The sequence below is a fragment of the Pteropus vampyrus genome, unplaced genomic scaffold, assembly GCF_000151845.1.
Source record: "Pteropus vampyrus isolate Shadow unplaced genomic scaffold, Pvam_2.0 Scaffold42, whole genome shotgun sequence".
NCBI lineage: Eukaryota > Metazoa > Chordata > Mammalia > Chiroptera > Pteropodidae > Pteropus > Pteropus vampyrus.
This window is the reverse complement of record NW_011888823.1, coordinates 2828253-2848900: the sequence shown is the minus strand read 5'-3', so window position 1 is coordinate 2848900 and position 20648 is coordinate 2828253. Positions and strand designations below refer to the sequence as shown.

General features: G+C 57.2%; 1 protein-coding gene across 2 annotated transcripts; it reads right to left on the bottom strand.

Moving 5' to 3' along the window:
* Positions 1-20642, bottom strand: OBSL1 (obscurin like 1). 2 transcript variants are annotated; one of them, XM_023529740.1, is made up of 20 exons: positions 19614-20642; positions 17884-18153; positions 17548-17799; positions 17080-17382; positions 14746-15042; positions 13332-13604; positions 11873-12145; positions 10918-11190; positions 7579-7851; positions 6515-6790; positions 6153-6440; positions 5692-5967; positions 4799-5068; positions 4370-4642; positions 3091-3357; positions 2051-2163; positions 1351-1507; positions 1020-1181; positions 594-698; positions 1-278 (listed from the first exon to the last, which is right to left on the bottom strand). In XM_023529740.1, the coding sequence occupies exons 1-20, from the start codon at positions 20623-20625 to the stop codon at positions 1-3; spliced, it is 5691 nt and encodes a 1896-aa protein (XP_023385508.1). In that variant the 5' UTR covers positions 20626-20642. The 2 variants fall into 2 exon arrangements, with proteins under 2 accessions (XP_023385508.1, XP_011356823.1); XM_011358521.1 differs by lacking the exons at positions 1-278; positions 594-698; positions 1020-1181; ... (7 more) ...; positions 6515-6790; positions 7579-7851 and adding an exon at positions 10228-10523.
* Between the last annotated feature and the right edge of the window lie 6 nt (positions 20643-20648).

Here is a 20648-nt window from a genome sequence, read left to right as displayed (position 1 = left end):
TCACTCACCCTCTACCAGCAGCCGCGTGTGCGCGCTGTCCTGGCCGGCCTGGCAGCAATAGGTGCCCTGGTCCTCAGGTCGCACGTCATGGATGACCAGGCTGTGGGTGGAGCCATGGCTGCGCAGCTCGTACTTGTCTCCCGGACACAGCTTGACCCCCTCCCGCAACCAGCACACGTGGTCCCCCGAGCGGGACACAGTCACCTCCAGCACGGCCCGGCGGCCGACTAGGACCGTCTTCTCGCGAGGGGGGCGGCGGCACATCTGCAGAGGCAGTGCTAGGGGTGGAGAACGAGGGTTTAAGTTAATAGGGACACTCAGGGCCCCCAGGAGGAGAAATGCATCTTCCCTGCCCTTGCAGCCTCGACTCCTGGTCTCAGATCTCTATGCCACCAGTCCGTTCCTCCGTACCCCCAACCCAAAATCTCCTCCTCCCCGTCTCCTCAGGAAATCCACTGCCCTCTGTGACCTGCCCCAGGAGAGCCCCTTGAGGAAAGGAGGTGGGGGAGGCAGCGTTCCTAGGACCAAGCCGCCAGCCTGCCAGTCCCAGGGATGTGATGCCCACTCCTGGGGTTCCCCCCGCAGTTGCTCACCCTCCACCTCCAGCTCAGCCACGGACTGGGCGGGTCCTGCCTGGAAGTGAACCTCGCCGGCTTCCTCCGTGCGCAGCTCGCTCAGCACCAGAATATGTTTCTTCCCTGAGAGGGGGCGGGTGCGCTAGCGAGGCCAGAGCTTCCTCTGGGGAGGATTCGGGGATGAGGGTAGGGCCAGAGTAGGTCCCTGGGTCGGTTCGGACTCGATAAATGCGCTGGGGTGAACGGAACTGGGATGCGAAGGTGGAAGAGGAGCGGGCCAGGACCGAGGGCTCAGCACTGGGGGCCGCGGAAAAACAGGGAAGAGGCTCGTTGGGTCGTGGGGCGGGCCATTCTAGTAGGAGGCGGGGCCTATCTTAGTGGGTGGGGTCTCTGTGCGCCGGGGGCGGGGCAGCAAGGAGCCAGAGTGGATGCAGTCTGCCAGACCTTCCTGTCGGATGCGGACGCGGCCTCCAGGTCTCAGTGGGCGGCCTCCGAGCTTCCAGCTCCCGGTGATCTCGACCTCTGACACGGTGCACTCGAACGTGGCGCTGTCGCCTTCGCGGGCGCGCACCGACCGGAGCTCGGAGAGCACAGACACCACGCGCTCTGGGGCGGAGTCGGGGGCGTGAGGCGGGGCGGGGCGGAGCGGAGGCAGCAGACCACGCCCACACCTCTCCCCTCTCCCAACAAGCTCCGGAGTCCGTCCGTGGGGAAGGCGGGTCTGCAGTCCCCGAGTGCGCATCAGTGCCCCCCCGCAGTAGTGCCCCGTACCCACCGCGCACTGTCAGGCGGACGGGTCCGGCACGAGCAGGCCCCACCGCGCAGCTGTAGTTCCCGGCGTCCAAGGGGCTGCAGCGCCGCAGCTGGAGAAGGCGCCGCGTGCCGAGGGCCTGGAGCCTGAGCCGAGGGCTGGGGATGAGCCGGCGCCCATCCTAAGGGGCGGGAGTGGCAAAGAGTTGGGGTGAATTCGGCTGGGCACCGGCGACCGCAGCCCACGAAGGCGGCGGCGCCCTCTGTTGATGTCAAGCGATTTCTAGGCGCGGTGATGCTTGTCTGTGTCCCTCAGCTGGGGTCGGGCCGTCCTGTGCCTGCGGGCTGTGCCAGGAGCCTCACTGGGAAGATGTCACCCTTTAGGGATGTTAAGGCTGAGAAGGGGCGCCACAGGCGTGGGAAGCCCAGATTCATGTACCCATAGCACTGGCCATGAGCTTGGATTCTGGAATTAGGCAAACCTGGATTCAAATATGGGTCCTACCCCTTTTGTCTGTCCCTGGGCAATTCTCACCCCATAGAGCCTCAGTCTCCTTATAGCTAACACGGAGATAACAAGATTTACCTCAAAGGGTTGCTGTAATGATTAAAGGATTAAATGTAAATCTGAGTACAGTGCCAGGAACATCTGCTCAGTGAGTATTAGTTGTTTTGTTATTATTATTATGGTGCCAAGGTGGTCTGGGATGGGGCTGGGCTCTGACCTTCTCCCAGGTGACATCAGCCAAGGCCTGGGAAAGTTCGCATTCGAACGTAGCTGTGTCGCCCTCGGTCACCTCAAGGTCCTGTGGCCCTTGCACAATGGTCACTGGGGCCTCTGGGAGTGGGAAAAGGAGGACAGTGCAGAGAGAGCAGGGCTCAGGGCAGGATGGGGACCCAGCTTACAGGGACAGGGAGAACACACGTGGGCACAAGGTGTCAGTGGTGGACAGGTTTTGACAAGGTGATTAGTGGAAGCCACTAGTGAGTGGGGGATGTGCTGGGACGAGTAGTCAGTGGGGGATGCTGGCCAGTGGAGGACACAGTGGGGTTACAGGGGTCAATGGGGCAGGAGTAGCCAGCTGGCAGTAACCCTTTAAGGTGGTCAGTAGGGGACATGCTGGTGCTGGAGGGGCATGGTGGGGAACCGAAGCAGAGATGCCAGTGGAGTCACCCACAGACAGGCATGGCCAGTGGATGCCACACTTGGCTAGAATGAACAGGAGACACTGGACAATGGGGGACACGGTGGATTCAGAGGAGCAATGGGGGGGCTCTAAGCAGGTGTTGTCAGTGGGGAATACACTAGGCTAGAAGCAAAAATGGGGGACACTGAAGCAAAGTTGCTAGTGGAGTCACCCTTAGGCACAAATAGTGGATCATTGGGACTTGGGTGGTCAGAAGAGCACACTCGAGCAGGCAGAGAAGGACACAGCAGGCAGGCATGGTCAGTGAGGCCACACTCAGAGTGGTCAGTGGGGCCATGGTCAGGCAGGCAGACAACGGGGACCACGCTGGCATAGGCATGCTCACAGTGGAACAGTCAGTGGTTCACAGGGACTGGAGGGTCAGTGGAGCCACGCTTAGGTAGGGCAGCCACTGGGGCCACACGGGGCCAAACATTCAGGGAACTCACACGCTGGCAGAGAGGTCAGCGAGGGGCACACTGGGACAGGCATGGTCAGTGGGGGCCACACAGATAGTGGGATCAGTAGAGTCACACCCAGGCTGGTCAGCAGGTGGGCAGCGGTCCCAGAGACCGCACCTCTCACAGTGAGTCTGGCTGCACAGCGCAGGGAGTCCGTAGTGAAGGAGACGCAGCCTGAGTCAGCCAGGCCCAAGCCACTGAGTACCAGGTGGTGAGTGTGGCCCTCTGCATGAATGTGGCACTGGGGCCCTGGGTGCAGTCGGACTCCACCCCGGGCCCATTCCCCAGTCACGCCATCCTGGGACAGCTCCAGTTGGAAGGTGGCGCTGCCCCCCTCGATGATGGTCACATCCTTCAGAGGCTGCAGCACCCTTAGCTGCCTTGCTGGTGGGGGGAGATGGGGGAGAGAGGAAGGATGAGGCTTCCAACTCTGAGCACAGGTTTAGGTGGGCTCATGCATCTCTTGGCCCTACGTGCACTACCCGTAACACCCGATCTCGTAAGGACCTATTAAACAAAACTCAGAACCAGGGTGCAGGAAGAAGGGAGCTCACCAGATTTGGGGGGAGAGAAGTGGTTATCGGGGTTAGAAGAGGGGACACACGAAGGAGTGAGGTCTGGTTAGAGAACTGAGGAGTCTGGGTGGGGGATGCTGTGACACTGGAAGGAACACAGGATTTGGAGTCAGACATACCAGCATCGGACCCTAGCTCTGCCATATAATTTGTGAGCTGTGTGACTTTTCGCAAACTGCTTGACCTCTCTGGGCCTTAGTTTCCCCAATTGTACAAGGTAAATAGCATTGAGACACACGGGTTTATTATGATTAGATGAATGAAATAAATTAGAAGAGAATATGTAACACCAACAAGAACCATTTACCCAGCTCTGTGTGGGCATTTTTCATGTTATCTTAATGTTCCCAAAGACGCTTGAAGTAAGGATCAGTCCCATTTTTAAGAAGATTTGGCTTAGAGAGGTTAAATAATTTGCATGAGGTCACGCAGTTAATGGAGGGCTCCAGCGTGGGGGTGGGAGTGCTATTTGCCAGCTATCTCTGCTTCTGAAATGGGTCCATGTATCGTGGGGCGTGTGACTAAAGGATAAACACTATAAGTCTTTCTGGAGTATAATATTTATGTTTATAGCAAAGCCAACTTGGACATATGAATGGAATGCAAAATCCACATGGACTTCTGAGTGAATAGACAACATTAGACAAAGAAAAGTTCTGCTTTGGGTAGGCTGCTTCAGGTCACACTCCTGGAGGTCATCCAGGACTGACTCGCCTCACCAGTGAGAGGCACTTGGGTGGGTGTCTGAGGGGGCCCTGGGCCAGCTCAGAAAGGCTGTGCCATGGGGCAGGCAATATGTTAGGAGAGCATGGGGCACTCACGCCTTACACTGAGCCTGGCCAAGGTTCGATCGTGGTGGCTCTCGCAGCCGTAGGTGCCCTGGTCAGCCAGTACGACGCCGTGGATGAAGAGACGGTAGACATGGCCATCCTGGGCCATGGACAGGCGAGAGTCGTGGGGTAGGGGCTCCCCACCTCTCACCCAGCGCACGGCCCCTGCCGCACCCACTCGGCCTGTCTCCACTTCGAGGCACACGTCCTGGCCTTCTTCCACCCGCATATCCTGCAGCCGCCGAAGGAATAGCAACTCCATTTCTGGGGAGGAAGGGAGACGGTTGTCATGGAGCCTGGAGGCGACCCCCTGCTCCTTCTCACCAGTCTGTCCTTGGACACAAGGGTAAGGCTGCTAGAGCTGGGACTGGGAGAACAGATACAGGGAACAAGACTGTTTCTTCCCCATCAGGACCAAACCTCGAACGTGGAGCCGGGCACTTGTGGCTGTGCCCCCTGCTCGGGCAGTCACGGTTCCCGCATCCTGGAGCTGGCACCCTCGTACAGTCAATGTTCGGCTTGAGCCATTCTGGGCCATCTCTAGCTGGGGCCCTGGAGTGACAACGGCCCCATTGCGCAGCCAGGTGACATCGGCGTCTGGAGGGGAGACTTCACACCGGAATGTGGCATCATCGCCCTCATGGACAGTTAGTGGTGTCAGCTCGGAGACCAGCTTCACCAGTGGTGGTTCTGGTGGGAGGCGGTCAGGCAGTGAGGTCGGCTGGGTCTCTCCTCATCCCTCCCATTCATCCCCCCATTCAGAGGGTAGAGGCCCTCACTCCCAGTTATTTAACAGACCTGTTTGGAGGCCTACTGTATGTCAGCCATAGGGGTGTCTCAAAGGGTTAGATGCCAACTCTCTGCCACTCTTGGCCAGCTTCTCTAAATCCTGGCCTGGCACCCCACCTCTCTGACTCCCTAATAATAACAAGTCATTTATTATAGACCCTATTTATCTCATTTAACTGTCACAATAGTCCTATAAGATAAGCACTATCCCCACACTTCAGAGCTGGGGCTCAGAGAGGTTTAGCTACTTGCCAGTGTCACACAACTATTGGGAAGCAGAATCCAGATTGGAACTTGGGTGGGTCACTCTGGAGGCCCTGCTTTTAACCACTATGCTATGCCTCCTCTTATTCGAGGGTTCCAGGACAAGGAAGACCTGAGGCCCCATCCAAGGAACAGTTGTACATGAATTGGTTGGAGCCAGAGGCAGCCAGATGGGGTGTAGAATTAGGGGGCTCCAGAATGGTGGGGGGGATGGACCTTGGGGGGCCAGGGGCCAAAGGGTGTGAGGGGTGCACTGTTACCTTCCACACTGACGAGGAAGATGCGGCTGTCCTGGGGTGCGTCGCACAGGTACTCCCCAGCGTCCCTGCTCCGTGCCCCCCGCACCCGCAGCACCTGCCTCGCCCCGGCCTGCTCCAGCTGCACCCGCCCCAGGCTCACCAGTCGCTCCCCATCCTTGTACCAGCGCACAGTGGCCCCCGGCCCGGAGAGGTGCACCACCAGCTCTAGGTCCCCACCTGGGGTGCTGCAAACCCTCGTCTGGGCCACCTCGGGGGCCACCACCCGCACGGGGGACTCTGTGGGGGCAGAGCCGGGGGTCACTGGGAGGAAGCGGCTCTAGGGCTATAAGGAGGGCAGTGGGAGGCAAGACGGGGAAAGGTATTGAGAGGTGGGACAAGGAGTGGACAGGCGTGCTTGAGAAGCAGGGAAACTCATGGGTTTGGGGTGCAACTCTCAGGCTTCCTGCCCAGGCTGTACTCACCAGCCACTTGGACAGTGAAGCTGAAGCTGGGGGCTCCCGGGGCCACCCCGCACTGACAGGTGTAGAGGCCTGCATGGGCGGGCTCTGCGGCCTGGATGCAGAGAATGCGCCGGGGGCCCTCCGTGCGCAGCTCCAAGCCCTTGCCCTCCTGCACCGGCCTCCCATTGTGGCTCCAGAAGACAGGGGCACCAGCCCGCGACAGTTCACAGCTCAGCACCACCGGCTCCCCGGGGGCCACACAGAGTGGCCCGGGGGCTGCCTCTGGGGCAAGGAACTGGACTGGGGGCTCTGGACAGAGAGAGGAGAAGATCAGCTCAGGCTTGCTCTCACCTCCCCCACCCAGGCTTGCCAGGAGCACCCACCAGCCAGGCTGACATTGAAGGTGACAGCTTCATCATGGGTCTCACACACATATTCCCCAGCATCCTCGGGCTGGGCGTGGGGCAGGGTCAGGGTGCGAGTGGGCCCCTCAGCACCCAGCTGCAGGGCATCCGATGCTTCTACCTCCAGCCCATCTTTGTACCAGCGTACCTGGGAGCCAGCAGGGGCCACCTCGCAGCGCAGCTCCACTCGCCCTGGGGCCCCAAACTGCAGGTCCAGGGAACGGGCTGCTGGGCGCACAATCCTCTCTGGTGGGGCTGGTGGGTGGACAGAGAGAGGGGCACGTAGGCTCAGTCTCACCTGCTGGCTTCTCGGCCCTTCCCCTTCACAGCGCAGCTCTTGGGGGAGGTACCAGCTACAATTACTGGGCACTTACTGTGTGCCAGGTGCTGTGCTAAGCACATTGCGGCTCCTTTCTCCCCACTCCTGACACTCCCAGCAGGGGTCCTGCTGCTGGCTTCACTTTACAGATGAGGACCTGAGGCCTCTTTAGAGGAAAGTGACTTACTTGTTCAAGGTCACATGGACAAAAAGAGGTAGCCCAGATCTGTCTGACCCCAATGCACCTCCTCCTACTCTGCCCCCATTTCCTACCCCGTCCCAGCTTTGCCTCTGATGCACTTATACCACCTGATAAGGCATCTATTTCACTTATTCGTTATCTGTCCACCTTCATTAGAATGCAAGCTCCGTGAAGACAGGAGGTTTTCTCTTACTGGTTCACTACTGCACCTGTCAGCGTAGAACAGTGCAGAGCACACAGCAGCTGCTCAACAAGTATTTGTTGAATAAATGAATGAACGAGTACTGCTAATTGCTGGACTCTCTCCACCAGGCCCCTGGTCACTGTCCTGACCCGATTTGGGCCAGTCAGGGCTCTCTGATGGCTGAGAATAAGGGGGCTGAGGGGGGAGAGGAGGCTAGAGAAGGGGAAGGCTGTGTGGGCCAGTAGGGGCCCCTAAGACATAGGAAATGGGAGGTTTGGATATCTGTCCCTCAACCTCCTGCCTCTTTAGCTTCCCAGAGTGCTGCAGAGACTGCCCACCTGTGACAGTGACAGTGAAGAAGGCTGAGTCATCTCCGGCATCGCACACAAACTCGCCCCCATCCTCGGGCTGGGCAGCGGGCAGCACCAAGCGGCGGCGGGGCCCGTCACTCTCCAGCACCAGAGCCTCGCTCTCCTCCACCTCCAGCCCATCCTTGTACCAGCGCACTGGGGCATCCTCCCTCGACAGCTCACACATCAGCACCACACACTCCAAGCTCACGGCGATCAAGGTCACCTCATCACGGGGGTATATGATGCGCACAGGGGGCTCTGCAGAGTGGAGGCAACCACAGCTGTCACAAACTTACCATCAGCCTCCCTGCAGCCATCTGGCAGCATGAAGTCCCTGTCACCCACAATGATAAGAGTAATGAGGATAACAACAAGGACTCATAGGTCTACAATCTGTTCTCTGAAATCCCTGCGGCCAGCGGTGTGACAAAATCCAGAATGCTTCGGATTCCAGAAATGGTGCATTTATCACACGTCACATACCCAGCTCCCCTGGCCCCCACTAGGGCAACCCCCATAATCAATCACATTAACAATTCGTCAGTGTAACATAGAGATGTGTTCACGCTAAGCAGGATAGTTAAAGAGTACCAATAGATTTACAGCAGTCAAGCTCAGGTTTCCTAAAGTGACTTTGAATACCAAACTTTTGATTATCAGAGATTTTTGGCTTTCAGAATTGTGGATAAGGGACAGTGGATTTGTAATAGCAAATACTTATATACCACTTCCCCAAATTCCAGGAACAGTCCTAAGCACTTTACACATTTAAGCCTCCTAGAAAGTCGGCATTGTTTTATCCCTGTTTTCCAGGTGAGGAAATTGAGGCACAGAGTGATTAAGCAACTTCCTTAGGGTCACAGCTGGCTACACCTACTCCAGAGCAGGAGGAGGAGCTACCATCTGTTAAAGGGGGGCTCAGACTCTGCAAGCAGTGATAGGGATTCTGAGCCAAGGTTTGCAGGAACTCAGTAATGATTTTTGCATCTGTGCATAAGAGTTGCCAACACCTGTCTGAGAGTTCCCCAGGGACACTAAACGCTGGCTGATTCCGGGAGTTTGTCTCCAACTGCTCGGAAGTGATTATTCCTCCACAGAGAGAAAACTATGTCAATGCGGGAGAAGACTAAGACGTTGCACTGAGCCAGAGCCTGCCCACATGACCACGCACCCTGGGGGTTCTCCTAGAATCTTGTCTCCAGGATACTTTAGCGCTCCTTTAGCATTCGGCCCCCTTGTGGCTGGGCTGGGGAACTGCTAGCTTCCCCATCTCTTTTTGCAGAGGCGTAAGCTTGGGCCCACATGCTGCTGGCACACACTCAGTCCCCTCTGCCTCTGCAATCCACCTCCCTACCTGGGCTTGTTCTGAGAGTCTAGAGGATGCAGGCTGATTCTCTAGGGCCCAGAAAGCTAGTCAATTGCAGAGTGTGGCTGTCTGAGGGGTGGGGAAGGGCATGGGGGCAGTGGGGGGAGGACAGGGTGGAGCGATGCGGCTGGGGTGCCTGCACAGCTATGAGACCTCAGCCTGTCATTAGACTTGATTCTCCCCGGCCTACAGCCAAGGTGGTGGTGTGTGAACTTCCTTGTGAAGAATCTGGTGTTTTGTGAGGTCAAATGTGGGCTGGCATGTGTACAGTTGCGGCCATGATTTCTGGCCAGGGCTTGGGGTGTGAGAGCCTGAAGGGACTCGCTACAGGCCAAAACATGTGCAAAAAGGTCTCTTTGACTTTGTGGGCTTGTGTGTGCCAGGTTGTACTATTTAGGGTGCAGGGAGAGAGGGGCCCTAAGCAGCTCGGCCTAAGCCAATGCATTATTCCTAGGGCAGGGAAGGCGAGGGGGCAATAAGGCCGTGGCAGCAGCAAGGTGGTTGCTCCAATGCAGACAGTAGGGTTCTTCTGTGCCACTCAAAACTTCTTAGGTCCTGCGACACCCCGAAACCTTCACCCCCCACACCTGCGCACTGGGAATGGTACTGTGGGCTGCAGTCCCAAAACTTCCAGCACTGAATGACCATCACTTCCGTAGATGTCCTGTGCTTTTCCCGCTTTGAATATTCTCCCCCAAACTCAGTCCAAACCCTGACCCCTGCTCAGCTAACAACTTCTGCTCCAAGTATCTGTTTTGAAGGGACTTACTGCCTGCCAGCCAGGTTAGCAGCCCCCCAGCCTTGGGCTCTCACTGTACTCTATCATGACACTTAACAGCCCACACTCTTAAGACCCTGTACAGCAGGGGTTCCCAATCCCAGGGCCACAGACGGGTACCGGTCCATGTCCTGTTAGGAATCAGACTGCACAGCAAGAGGTGATCGGCAGGCCAGTGAGCGAAGCTTCATCTGTATTTGCAGCCGCTCCCAGCACCAGTATCACCGCCTCAGCTCCACCTCAGATCATCAGGCATTAGATTCTCATAGGAGCACCGGTCCCTGGTGCCAAAAAGGTTGGGGATCGCTGCTCTACAGTGTCTGGTCTTCCTGCCAGGCTGTGAGCTCCAGGAGGGAGGCAGGTATGTCTGTCTGCATCTGGAGCCCAGCCCAGGGTGGCATGGTGACTTTCTGCGAGGCCCTCCCTGACACTGCTGCTTTGTTCTCCTGAGCCCTCTGCCCTTGTCCCTCATAGTACTTGTCATGAAGTGTCACTGTGCATTTATTTGCATGTTTATTGATTTAACATAGGGGTCGCAAACACAAATGCCCACAGGGGCCGGGTAGGTAAGGTCAGTGGCTGAAGAGGTCTGGGGAGAAGCAGAAAGGAAGGGTGGGGAGGGTGGGATAGGAATGTGAGCCCCGTATTATGGGGTCGGCTGCTACTCAGCGCCAGCTGTTCGTCGCCATGGGGGGAAGCGAGACCAGAGCCGCCGGGTCTTCGGCTTTTTCAAGAGGACGCATAACTCCGGATTGTTATTTGAACTGTCCTGATTTTGGTAAGACTCTGCAGGCCAAACAAAACACGTCTGTGGGCTGCATTGGGGCCCTGGGGGTTGCCCATTTGTGACCCCTGGTTAACAGTGGCTGCCCCAGCTAGACTGGCAGCTCTCTGAGAACAGGGGCTAGGTCTGCATTGCATATCCGTTACCCTCCTGGCACATGAACGTGCTCAGTAAATGAGCTGGTGGAGAATAGCTATTCCTGGCCTTGGGTGCCGGGGAGGAGCCTGCTCACTCACATAGGGGCCCCAAGCTCTTCCAGGCAGAGAGCCCTGGCACATGCACCCATAGCCCCACCTCCCTCCTCCCCAGTGTGCTAGCTAGGGGCTATGTGGCCATCTTCTCCAAGGGCTCAGGACTGTTCTCTGGTGACCCCGGGCAGCTCGGGTAGGCCCACACCTGTGACAGTGACGGTGAAGGAGGCTGACTCGTCATCGATTTCACACAAGTACTCGCCGGAGTCCTCGAGCTGGACAGCGGGCAGCACCAGGCGGCGGATGGTGTCTTCCTTCTGCAGGAGCAGGGCCGGACTCTCTGCCACCTCTTCACCATCCTTGGTCCAGCGCACCTCGGCCCAGGGCCGGCATAGCTCGCAGGTCAGCACCACGCGCTCTAGGCGCACGGCTGCCACGTAGACCTTGCCACTGGGGTACACGATCCACGAGGAGACATCTGGAGGACAGGGATGGCGTGGCCAGGCATCAGGGGCTGAGACCAATGGGCCCTGCTGCTCTGCCTGATCCACGCCTGCCCTACTCCTGGAAAATGTGCCACATATTGAATCAGAGGGCCCTTCCTTGGATTGTGGCTCATAGCTGCTCAGAGAATCAGTCACGGCTGGAGACAAAACCAGTCACCAAACACATCAGGGCCACGGTGGCATGGTGGGGGCCACGGTGTCAGCCTCCGCTGCAGAACATTCTACATTTTCTAGGTTGGGACAGTACGAAGGGTAAAACTGGGGAGAGGAGGGCTGGGTGCCCAGATGGAGCTGGGGTCTCCCGCAGGCCTCAGATCTTCTGACCTCTCCAGTGTCCACCTCCTCCGGACCCTGCCCTTTGGTAGCACTGCCTCCCCTCAAGCTCCCCTTGGCAGGGGTCTCCAGGAGAATGGAGAAGGCAGGGCTTCCCTGTGACTTGTGTAGCTATGACCAGTGCTTTATTGACAATGTGTTTCCTGCAGTGACTGAGCCTCGGGGTGCAGACCATGGGTTGGGGAGAAAGGGGGGTATGTGATCAGTTGGGGGAGGAAGGCAGGAGCTGTAAATAATGGCCCAGAAGTTAGAGTGTGACAGCTTCCCAAACAGGGGCAGAAGGTGCTTTCTCCTGTCCCACGGGCCTGACTGGACCCCCACCTGTGATGGTGACGGTGAAGCAGGCACGCTCGTCTCCAGCGACACACTGAAACTCGCCCCCATCGGGGGGCTGGGCAGCGGGCAGCACCAGGTGGTGATGGGGTCCTTCGTTCTCTAGCACCACGAAGTCACTCGCCTCCACCTCCTGTCCATCCTTGTACCACTGCACAGGGGCATCCTCTCGGTCCACCTCACAGGTCAGCATGACACACTCAGAGGTTATGGCATGCACGAACACATGCTCCTGGGGATTCAGGATGTGCACTGGGGGGTCTGAGGAGGAGCAAAGGAAGGGTCACAGAGATAACCCCCCACAGACATGTGTCCACTCTGGCGACTTGCCCAGGACGTAGTCTCCTCTCTAGAGGACATTGGGAGGGTTAAGGCCATGCCGAGCAGGGGGCTCCGGGGTAATGGGGGTGTGGGATACTGTGGGTGTGGCAGGTGGGGCATGACAGGAGATCATGTGGCTTCGGAGTGTTTGCTAAGTCCCCAGAGGATCAGAGGTCACTAGGTCGGGACATGGAGGGAGGGAGGGAGACACAGAGAGCCTTCGTCTAGGCAGAGAGGAAGTCAACTGTCACAGGCCACATCAAGGCCAGGCTTGCTGCTTTTACAAAGAAGCCTCTGGGGCACTGGTCCCAGGTGGGGAAGAAGGTGGGAATGACTTAGGGGTGCCATAGTGGGAAAGCTGCTTCCTACAGGCAGTAAGCTTCCTGTCACTGGGTGCATTCAGGCAGAGGCTAGAGAACATTCTGGCAATGGTGTTGAAACAGGATTTCCACTTAAAGTGAGATGAGCTGGGTCAGTGGTCCCCAAGCGGCCTTCCCAGAGTGGATCCCCAAGCCCTGTCATGTGGATTGACTCTGATGGTCTGGAGGACCTGGGCATATGCACTTATAACAAGTTTCCTCAGGACTTCTGAAGCAGCCAGAACAAGGACTGGCTTCTGAGAACCACTGGACCACTGCATTTAATGCTTCCCTTTGACTCTGGCTGCCTGGGGCAGTGGGATAAGCACAGTCCTGGGTGTGAACCCAGCTCGAGTGCTTGCTGGCTGTGTGACAATGGGCAAGTTACATAACCTCTCTGAGCCTCAGTTTCTTAATCTGTGAACTGGAGATATACTGCCCCTCATCTAGTTGTGAAGATTAAATCAAAGTGTATATCTGAAGCATCTGGCATAGTACTTAGCGAGTAGATGTTCAATAAATGTTAGCTCCCACTCGCCTTCCCTTAGTTGGATTTACCAGAGAGTTTGCAGTGGGCCAGTGTTTGAAGGTGTTGCTGCATGCGAGGATTAAGAAGCCAGTGCGGAGTGATCTGAAAACACGTTCCCTGGCCCACCAGGATCTCCCTGGAACAGACCTCCCTCAAGCAAGCAGACCAGGAGGCAGGACTTGCATGGCCCCCAGAGTCAGCCTTAACTGGAGGAGCCTAGGTTGCCATGGTTCCTGACCTTGGATAGTGACACTGAAGAAAGCTGAGACCCCTTCTGTCCTGCACTCAAACTCGCCGCTGTCTCGGACTTCAGCCGCAGGCAGGACCAGGCAGTGTTTGCGCCCATCCATCTTCACCACCAGCGACTCACTCTCGTCCACCTTCTGCCCATCTTTGTACCAGCTCGCTGGGAAGTCCACCCTGGAGAGCTCACACGTCAGTACCACCTGCTCCGAGGTCGTGAAGGTCAATGACACCTTGTCCTGGGGGTTCAGGATGTGCACTGGGCTCTCTGTGTGGGGAGAAGTGTGGTCACACGCAGTAGGCAGGGTGCTCTGTCTGGGAGAAGCACCCCTCTCTCCCTGGTGAATGTGCTCAGTGCAGCGGGGTGGGAACATCAGTCTAGACAGCTGCTGCCCACGCATTTGTTGGAGGTTTTTTGTTTGTTTGTTTGTTTTGAGTTTTAAAAATTTGGTTTGGGCTTACATGCCAGCTCCGAAGAGCAGTGGTTTCAGTGTGCATAAAAATTCCTAGGGAGCCTGCTCAAAATGCAGATCCTCGACAGCCCCTTCCCAGCTGTATAAGGGCCTGGGAATCTGCATTACGACCCGGCCCTCCAGGTGACTCTGATGTCAGTGATTCAGATTGCATTTTGGAAACACTGCTCTGGCTGCTGATTATGTCTTACTTTGCCCTCTTCCTGTGATGCCGTCAGCTGACCGCCTCAAGACCCTGTGCTTTGGCGCCGAGGAATTCCTTGGTTGGCCTAATAATCTCCAGTGATTATGAGATGGCAAATCCCAGCATGCTCCCTAAACTTTCAGACCTCCACCAAGAACTGTCCTTTTCAGGCACTCAGTCTCTCCCTGTCTCCACAGGTGACAGAACGTGATTCTGGAGCCAGACTGCCTAGGTTCATACTCCAGTACCACCACTCATTAGCTCTGTGACTTTCTTTGGACAGGTTACTTACGCTCCATGCCTCAGTTTCCCCATCTGTAAAATAGGATGACATAGGACCTACCTTATAGGGCTATTGAGAACACTGTGTTAATTAATATATATAAAGTGATTAAAACTGTGACTAGCACATAGGAAATAACTATGACAATATTAGTGATTATATAACAGGGCAGGAAGCTAGGGGCCAGGGTCTGTGTCTCTGAAATGACAAATGCAACAGAATTCCATAAACCACAAAGCATCCCAGAGAATTTGGATAAGATGCTGACGAATTAACAAAGGGTCCCATGTACGATGCATGTAGGGTGAAACTGGCCTTCTGGTCCACTGAATCCTCTATCTGAGCCCAACATGGATGTTCTTTACTCCTTGGACTAGATACGAGAAGTATGAACAGCATCTGCTTTATTTTTCCAGCAGGATTTGTGTCTTGGCCCTGTGTGCCCACCCTGATCCCACCCAGCACCAACCTTGGATGGTGAGGGCTGCTGAGTCCTGCACACCTGGGCAGCTAAAGCCAACCAGGGCCCCGCTGTCCTGGTGCTTGACGCCTTGAAGGATGAGTCTGTGCTGTAGGCCCTTGTGCTCCACACGGTACCGCAGGGCCCCAGGCTCCACCTGGCCTTCTGGCTCAGTACTCTTGAGCTCCTCCCCGTTAAGGAACCAGGTGCCCTGGATGATGGTGGAGAGATCGAGGGAGAAGACGGCATCTTCCCCATCATATACCTGCACATCCTCCAGACCTGCCACCAAGCGAGCTGTGGGCACTGAGATGGGGACAGAGCGCAACCATCAGAACCACAGTGGTGGCAGAGGGCAGAGGTTCACCAGTGGAAGGCATTTAAGAGGACAGAGACTAAGGACTGCAAAAGGGAGGAGGGGGTGCGACTTGGGACAGAGCCACCGACAGGCCGGGTCTGGCGGGACCGACTCACCAAGGTGAGCAGACCCATGGAACACAACGTGGGGACTGCGGCCGTGTTCGCTGACCGTGCAGACGCGGAAGCGGTAGTCGCCCTCAGAGGGCACACAGTCTCCCGGCACTTCCACGGCTCCAGCTTTCTCAATGCTAAAGCACTGGATCCAGTCTTCTGAGCCCACTTCCTGCCGCTCTAGCCGATAGATAAAGGGGGTCTCAGGAGCTGGCTCAGGAGGCTTCCAGGTCAGCAGGACTGTGTTCTTGTGGCCCTTGAACATCTCTGCCAACACCGGGGGTCCCGGGGGATTGTGCTTGACACCTGAGGCAAAAACAGAGTTTGTATTCGAGCCCTGCTCCAGCCTCCCATTGCCCTCCCGCCTTAAGTCCACTTTGCCAACCCACACTCTGCAATCTGGTCACCCTCCTGCCCTGGCCCTCCTGTCTAGACCTAGAAGAGTCTGCCCAAGGGCTTTCTTGCCCTCACATTTGACTCTGAGAAGAGTGGTGGTACGGGAGTTGCCCAGGCTAAAGGTGACCTCGCCAGCATCTTCTCGGGTGACACCCGGAAGGACCAGGGCATGCATGTGGCCGGAGCTGCTCTGGCACGTGGTTGGCAGGTCCTCCCCATCACGGCTCCAGTGCCCCTCGACTCCAGCCTCTTGTGTCTCTACCAGCAGCACTGCGTTCTCGCCCTCTAGGACATCCAGCTTCCGGGGCAGCCGCTTCACAATGGGCCCTGAGATGCGAATGAGAGTCCATCAGCCTGGGGTTGGGGCACCTGCCTGCCTCAGCCTTGGCCTTCCCCCGCTGGCCAGCTGACCTTTGACTGTCACGTTGGCCACAGTGCGCACCCGGCCCCGCATCTCGCACAGGTAGACGCCATCGTCATCTGCTTTCAGCCTGTGGATGATGAGGCGCCTGATGGTGCCCTCCTCGATCTGTTCATACTTTCGGCAGGGCAGCAGCCGTTGGTCCTCCCGGAACCAGGCTGTAGGGATGCGGGAGTTGGGTACTTTGCACTCCAGCACGGCAATCCCATGCTCCCGGCCCTCCACGTCCTGCAGGGGCCTTGAGAAGCGGAGACGGGGCTCTATGGAAAGGGGAAAGATCAGAGAAGGCTCTGGAGAGGGTCAGACCTGGAGAAAGACTTCTCCTGGCATCGTCATCTGCCTAAATCCAGATGAGCTCACGCCGTTTGCTTTTCTCCCGGAGCCAGTATTCACTGTGGAATCAGAGAAAAACCTCCAGAAGCGAAGCCAGATGGCCTAAATTCTCATCTGACCCTGACACTCACTAGCCACATCACCTTGAGCTAGGCCATTTTGGTGATCCTGGGCCTCAGTTTCCTTATCTGTAAAGTAGGGAAAGGGATAGAAGGGCTTGGACCACATCAGTGATTTTTCAAACCATTCCTTGGGACCCCTCAGAAGCACTGCACAAATTCTGCAAGGGTCTGAGTTGAACTTCCTTTTAAAAGTATATAAGCATTTTCAAAACTGCAATTCACAAAAAGAAAGCACGGTGCTGGAAATGACTCGTGGGTCCCCCTGGGCTGCTGGAAAAGCGCATTTGTCATGTAGGTCTGGGAAGGTCTGACTTCCCACAGGGCATTTTCCTCTTGCTGGAGTTAGAGTGTTGTCCGCCTGGACAGAGTATGCATATCACCATTCCCATGAGGCCACCACTGTGGCACAGGTGCCACATGCTTGAATGTGTGCGGACAGAGCGCAACCATCAGAACCACAGTGGTGGCAGAGGGCAGAGGTTCACCAGTGGAAGGCATTTAAGAGGACAGAGACTAAGGAGTCTGTCCTCTTAAAAGGGAGGAGGGGGTGCGACTTGGGACAGAGCCACCGACAGGCCAGGTCTGGCGGGGCCGACTCACCAAGGTGAGCAGACCCATGGAACACAACGTGGGGACTGCGGCCGTGTTCGCTGACCGTGCAGACGCGGAAGCGGTAGTCGCCCTCAGAGGGCACACAGTCTCCCGGCACTTCCACGGCTCCAGCTTTCTCAATGCTAAAGCACTGGATCCAGTCTTCTGAGCCCACTTCCTGCCGCTCTAGCCGATAGATAAAGGGGGTCTCAGGAGCTGGCTCAGGAGGCTTCCAGGTCAGCAGGACTGTGTTCTTGTGGCCCTTGAACATCTCTGCCAACACCGGGGGTCCCGGGGGATTGTGCTTGACACCTGAGGCAAAAACAGAGTTTGTATTCGAGCCCTGCTCCAGCCTCCCATTGCCCTCCCGCCTTAAGTCCACTTTGCCAACCCACACTCTGCAATCTGGTCACCCTCCTGCCCTGGCCCTCCTGTCTAGACCTAGAAGAGTCTGCCCAAGGGCTTTCTTGCCCTCACATTTGACTCTGAGAAGAGTGGTGGTACGGGAGTTGCCCAGGCTAAAGGTGACCTCGCCAGCATCTTCTCGGGTGACACCCGGAAGGACCAGGGCATGCATGTGGCCGGAGCTGCTCTGGCACGTGGTTGGCAGGTCCTCCCCATCACGGCTCCAGTGCCCCTCGACTCCAGCCTCTTGTGTCTCTACCAGCAGCACTGCGTTCTCGCCCTCTAGGACATCCAGCTTCCGGGGCAGCCGCTTCACAATGGGCCCTGAGATGCGAATGAGAGTCCATCAGCCTGGGGTTGGGGCACCTGCCTGCCTCAGCCTTGGCCTTCCCCCGCTGGCCAGCTGACCTTTGACTGTCACGTTGGCCACAGTGCGCACCCGGCCCCGCATCTCGCACAGGTAGACGCCATCGTCATCTGCTTTCAGCCTGTGGATGATGAGGCGCCTGATGGTGCCCTCCTCGATCTGTTCATACTTTCGGCAGGGCAGCAGCCGTTGGTCCTCCCGGAACCAGGCTGTAGGGATGCGGGAGTTGGGTACTTTGCACTCCAGCACGGCAATCCCATGCTCCCGGCCCTCCACGTCCTGCAGGGGCCTTGAGAAGCGGAGACGGGGCTCTATGGAAAGGGGAAAGATCAGAGAAGGCTCTGGAGAGGGTCAGACCTGGAGAAAGACTTCTCCTGGCATCGTCATCTGCCTAAATCCAGATGAGCTCACGCCGTTTGCTTTTCTCCCGGAGCCAGTATTCACTGTGGAATCAGAGAAAAACCTCCAGAAGCGAAGCCAGATGGCCTAAATTCTCATCTGACCCTGACACTCACTAGCCACATCACCTTGAGCTAGGCCATTTTGGTGATCCTGGGCCTCAGTTTCCTTATCTGTAAAGTAGGGAAAGGGATAGAAGGGCTCGGACCACATCAGTGATTTTTCAAACCATTCCTTGGGACCCCTCAGAAGCACTGCACAAATTCTGCAAGGGTCTGAGTTGAACTTCCTTTTAAAAGTATATAAGCATTTTCAAAACTGCAATTCACAAAAAGAAAGCACGGTGCTGGAAATGACTCGTGGGTCCCCCTGGGCTGCTGGAAAAGCGCATTTGTCATGTAGGTCTGGGAAGGTCTGACTTCCCACAGGGCATTTTCCTCTTGCTGGAGTTAGAGTGTTGTCCGCCTGGACAGAGTATGCATATCACCATTCCCATGAGGCCACCACTGTGGCACAGGTGCCACATGCTTGAATGTGTGCCAGGCCAGGCTCAGGAGGTTTGCCAACTTTTTTGCCTCCGAGGGAAAAAGCTGGGCAACAACCAGTAAAGATATAACCCTGCGAGTTGTGATGAATTCCTATTATGAAGGGCTTTAACTTTCAGTGTGAGTTTGGGGTGCTTCTCCCTTGTTCTCTGTTTATGAGCATTTATTAGATATTGTTGGTGACTCGACTTTGAAATATAAATTTTCTCTCCTTCACCTTCCTCTTCTTGCAAACTCGGGAAGCGCAGTCTAATGAAAGAATAGTCGAAAATCGCAGGGTGGTTTTATTCCTCAAGTTTACCTTTGGTGTGAATTAAGAGTTTCTCAACGTGATGCCTGCCTAGGCCTATCCCATAGACTCGATGAGGAACGCAGCTTCCACTTACAATGCGTGTATTCAATAAAACTCCCTTGTTCTCATTGACTGGCTTTATAAATCCGGACTTAGACATTTACAGCCATAAAGTGATGCTTTTCTCTTTCTTATATATTGGGGGCCCAGATAGCGTTTCCATTGGGGGAGGGGAAGTAAAATAACAAAGGTTGAAAACCACTGGACTAGAAGAGTTCTAGGCCCCTCTCTGTTCGTCCATCAAGCTCTTCTTAAAGGGAGGCTTGCCACCACATGTCTCAGAATCACTCGCGGAGTTTGCTAAGAAGTTCCTGGGTACCCTGGAGACCTACTAAACCCGAATCCCTGGGAGGAGGTAGGCAGGCAGGAAATGGGACCTTAATGCTCCTCCTCCCCTCTCCCCACCGTCTTCCGTGCAGCTCAGGGGCCGAGCGGGGCTGGAGTTCGGAGGGCCTGGGAGGGGGCGCCACCGTACCTTTAACGTGCAGCTGCACGGCGCTGAGCGTCTGGCCCGCTGAGTTGCGAGCGGCGCACACATAGAGCCCGCGGTCCTTGGCCTGGCAGTAGAGCACCTTGAGCACGAAGCCGCCGTCGCGGTCGCGGTACATGAGGCGGCGGCGGTCGGGGAGCAGAGGGCGGCCCTCCCAGTGCCATTCGATCTCAGGCTCGGGTTTGCCCATCACGTAGCAGCGGAACTTGGCGTGCTTGCCCTCGTTCACCCAGAAGGTCTTGGGCGCGCACTTGACCGGCTCCACCACAGGCTTGGGGGCCTCGTCGGGGTCCTGGGGCGGGCTCTCGCGGGGCTGGTGCACCTGGAGCAGCGCGCCGGCCTGCGCGTGGCCATGCGCGTTGCGGGCGTGGCACACGTAGACGCCAGAGTCGGGCAGCCGCGCCGCCAGGATGCGCAGGGCCAGGCTCGCGCCCCCGCCGCCCTCGGCGCGGCCCGGCTCGAGCACGAAGTGGCTGCTGTCCCACACTTCGTCCAGGGCCATCCCGTCCTTCTCCCAGTACAGCACGGGCGCGGGAATGCCCCCCACCTGGCATGTCAGCACCACTTCGGCTCCCCGCAGCACCCACTGCGACTGAGGCCCCGTCAGAAACACGGGCGCGCTCTCCCCGGTCCCCGGCGGCGGCAGCGGGCGCTCAGCGGGCTGGGGCTCTGGCTCGGGGGTCGGCGGCTCCAGCACCGTGACGGCAGCCGCCGCGTAGGCCTCCCCGGCTGCGTTGCGGGCGCGGCACACGTAGACCCCCGCGTCGGTGGGCAGCGCGCCGCTCAGCAGCAGGCCGTGCTCGGCGCCGTCGGCCGGGAAGCTCAGGCGCTCCGAGGCCGCCAGCTGCTGCCCGCCCTTCTCCCACACGACAATGGGCGGCGGCTCCCCCAGGACCACGCATTTGAGCTCGGCTTCGGCGCCACTTACCACCCGCACAGGCCGCGGGAAGCGCAGGAAGCACGGGGGGCTGCCCTGATCGCCCGAGCCCGCCTTCATCGCGGCGGCCGCAGACGACCCGC

Bases quoted from the DNA above. Each gene is read 5' to 3' on its own strand.
- OBSL1 (XM_023529740.1), bottom strand. From the start codon at position 20,625: ATGAAGGCGGGCTCGGGCGATCAGGGCAGCCCCCCGTGCTTCCTGCGC. The intron at 17,800-17,883 runs GTCAGCTGGCCA...TTCGCATCTCAG, and splicing joins GGCCAACGTGACAGTCAAAG to GGCCCATTGTGAAGCGGCTG. The intron at 5,968-6,152 runs GTGAGTACAGCC...CTGCCCCCACAG, and splicing joins CTTCACTGTCCAAGTGGCTG to AGTCCCCCGTGCGGGTGGTG.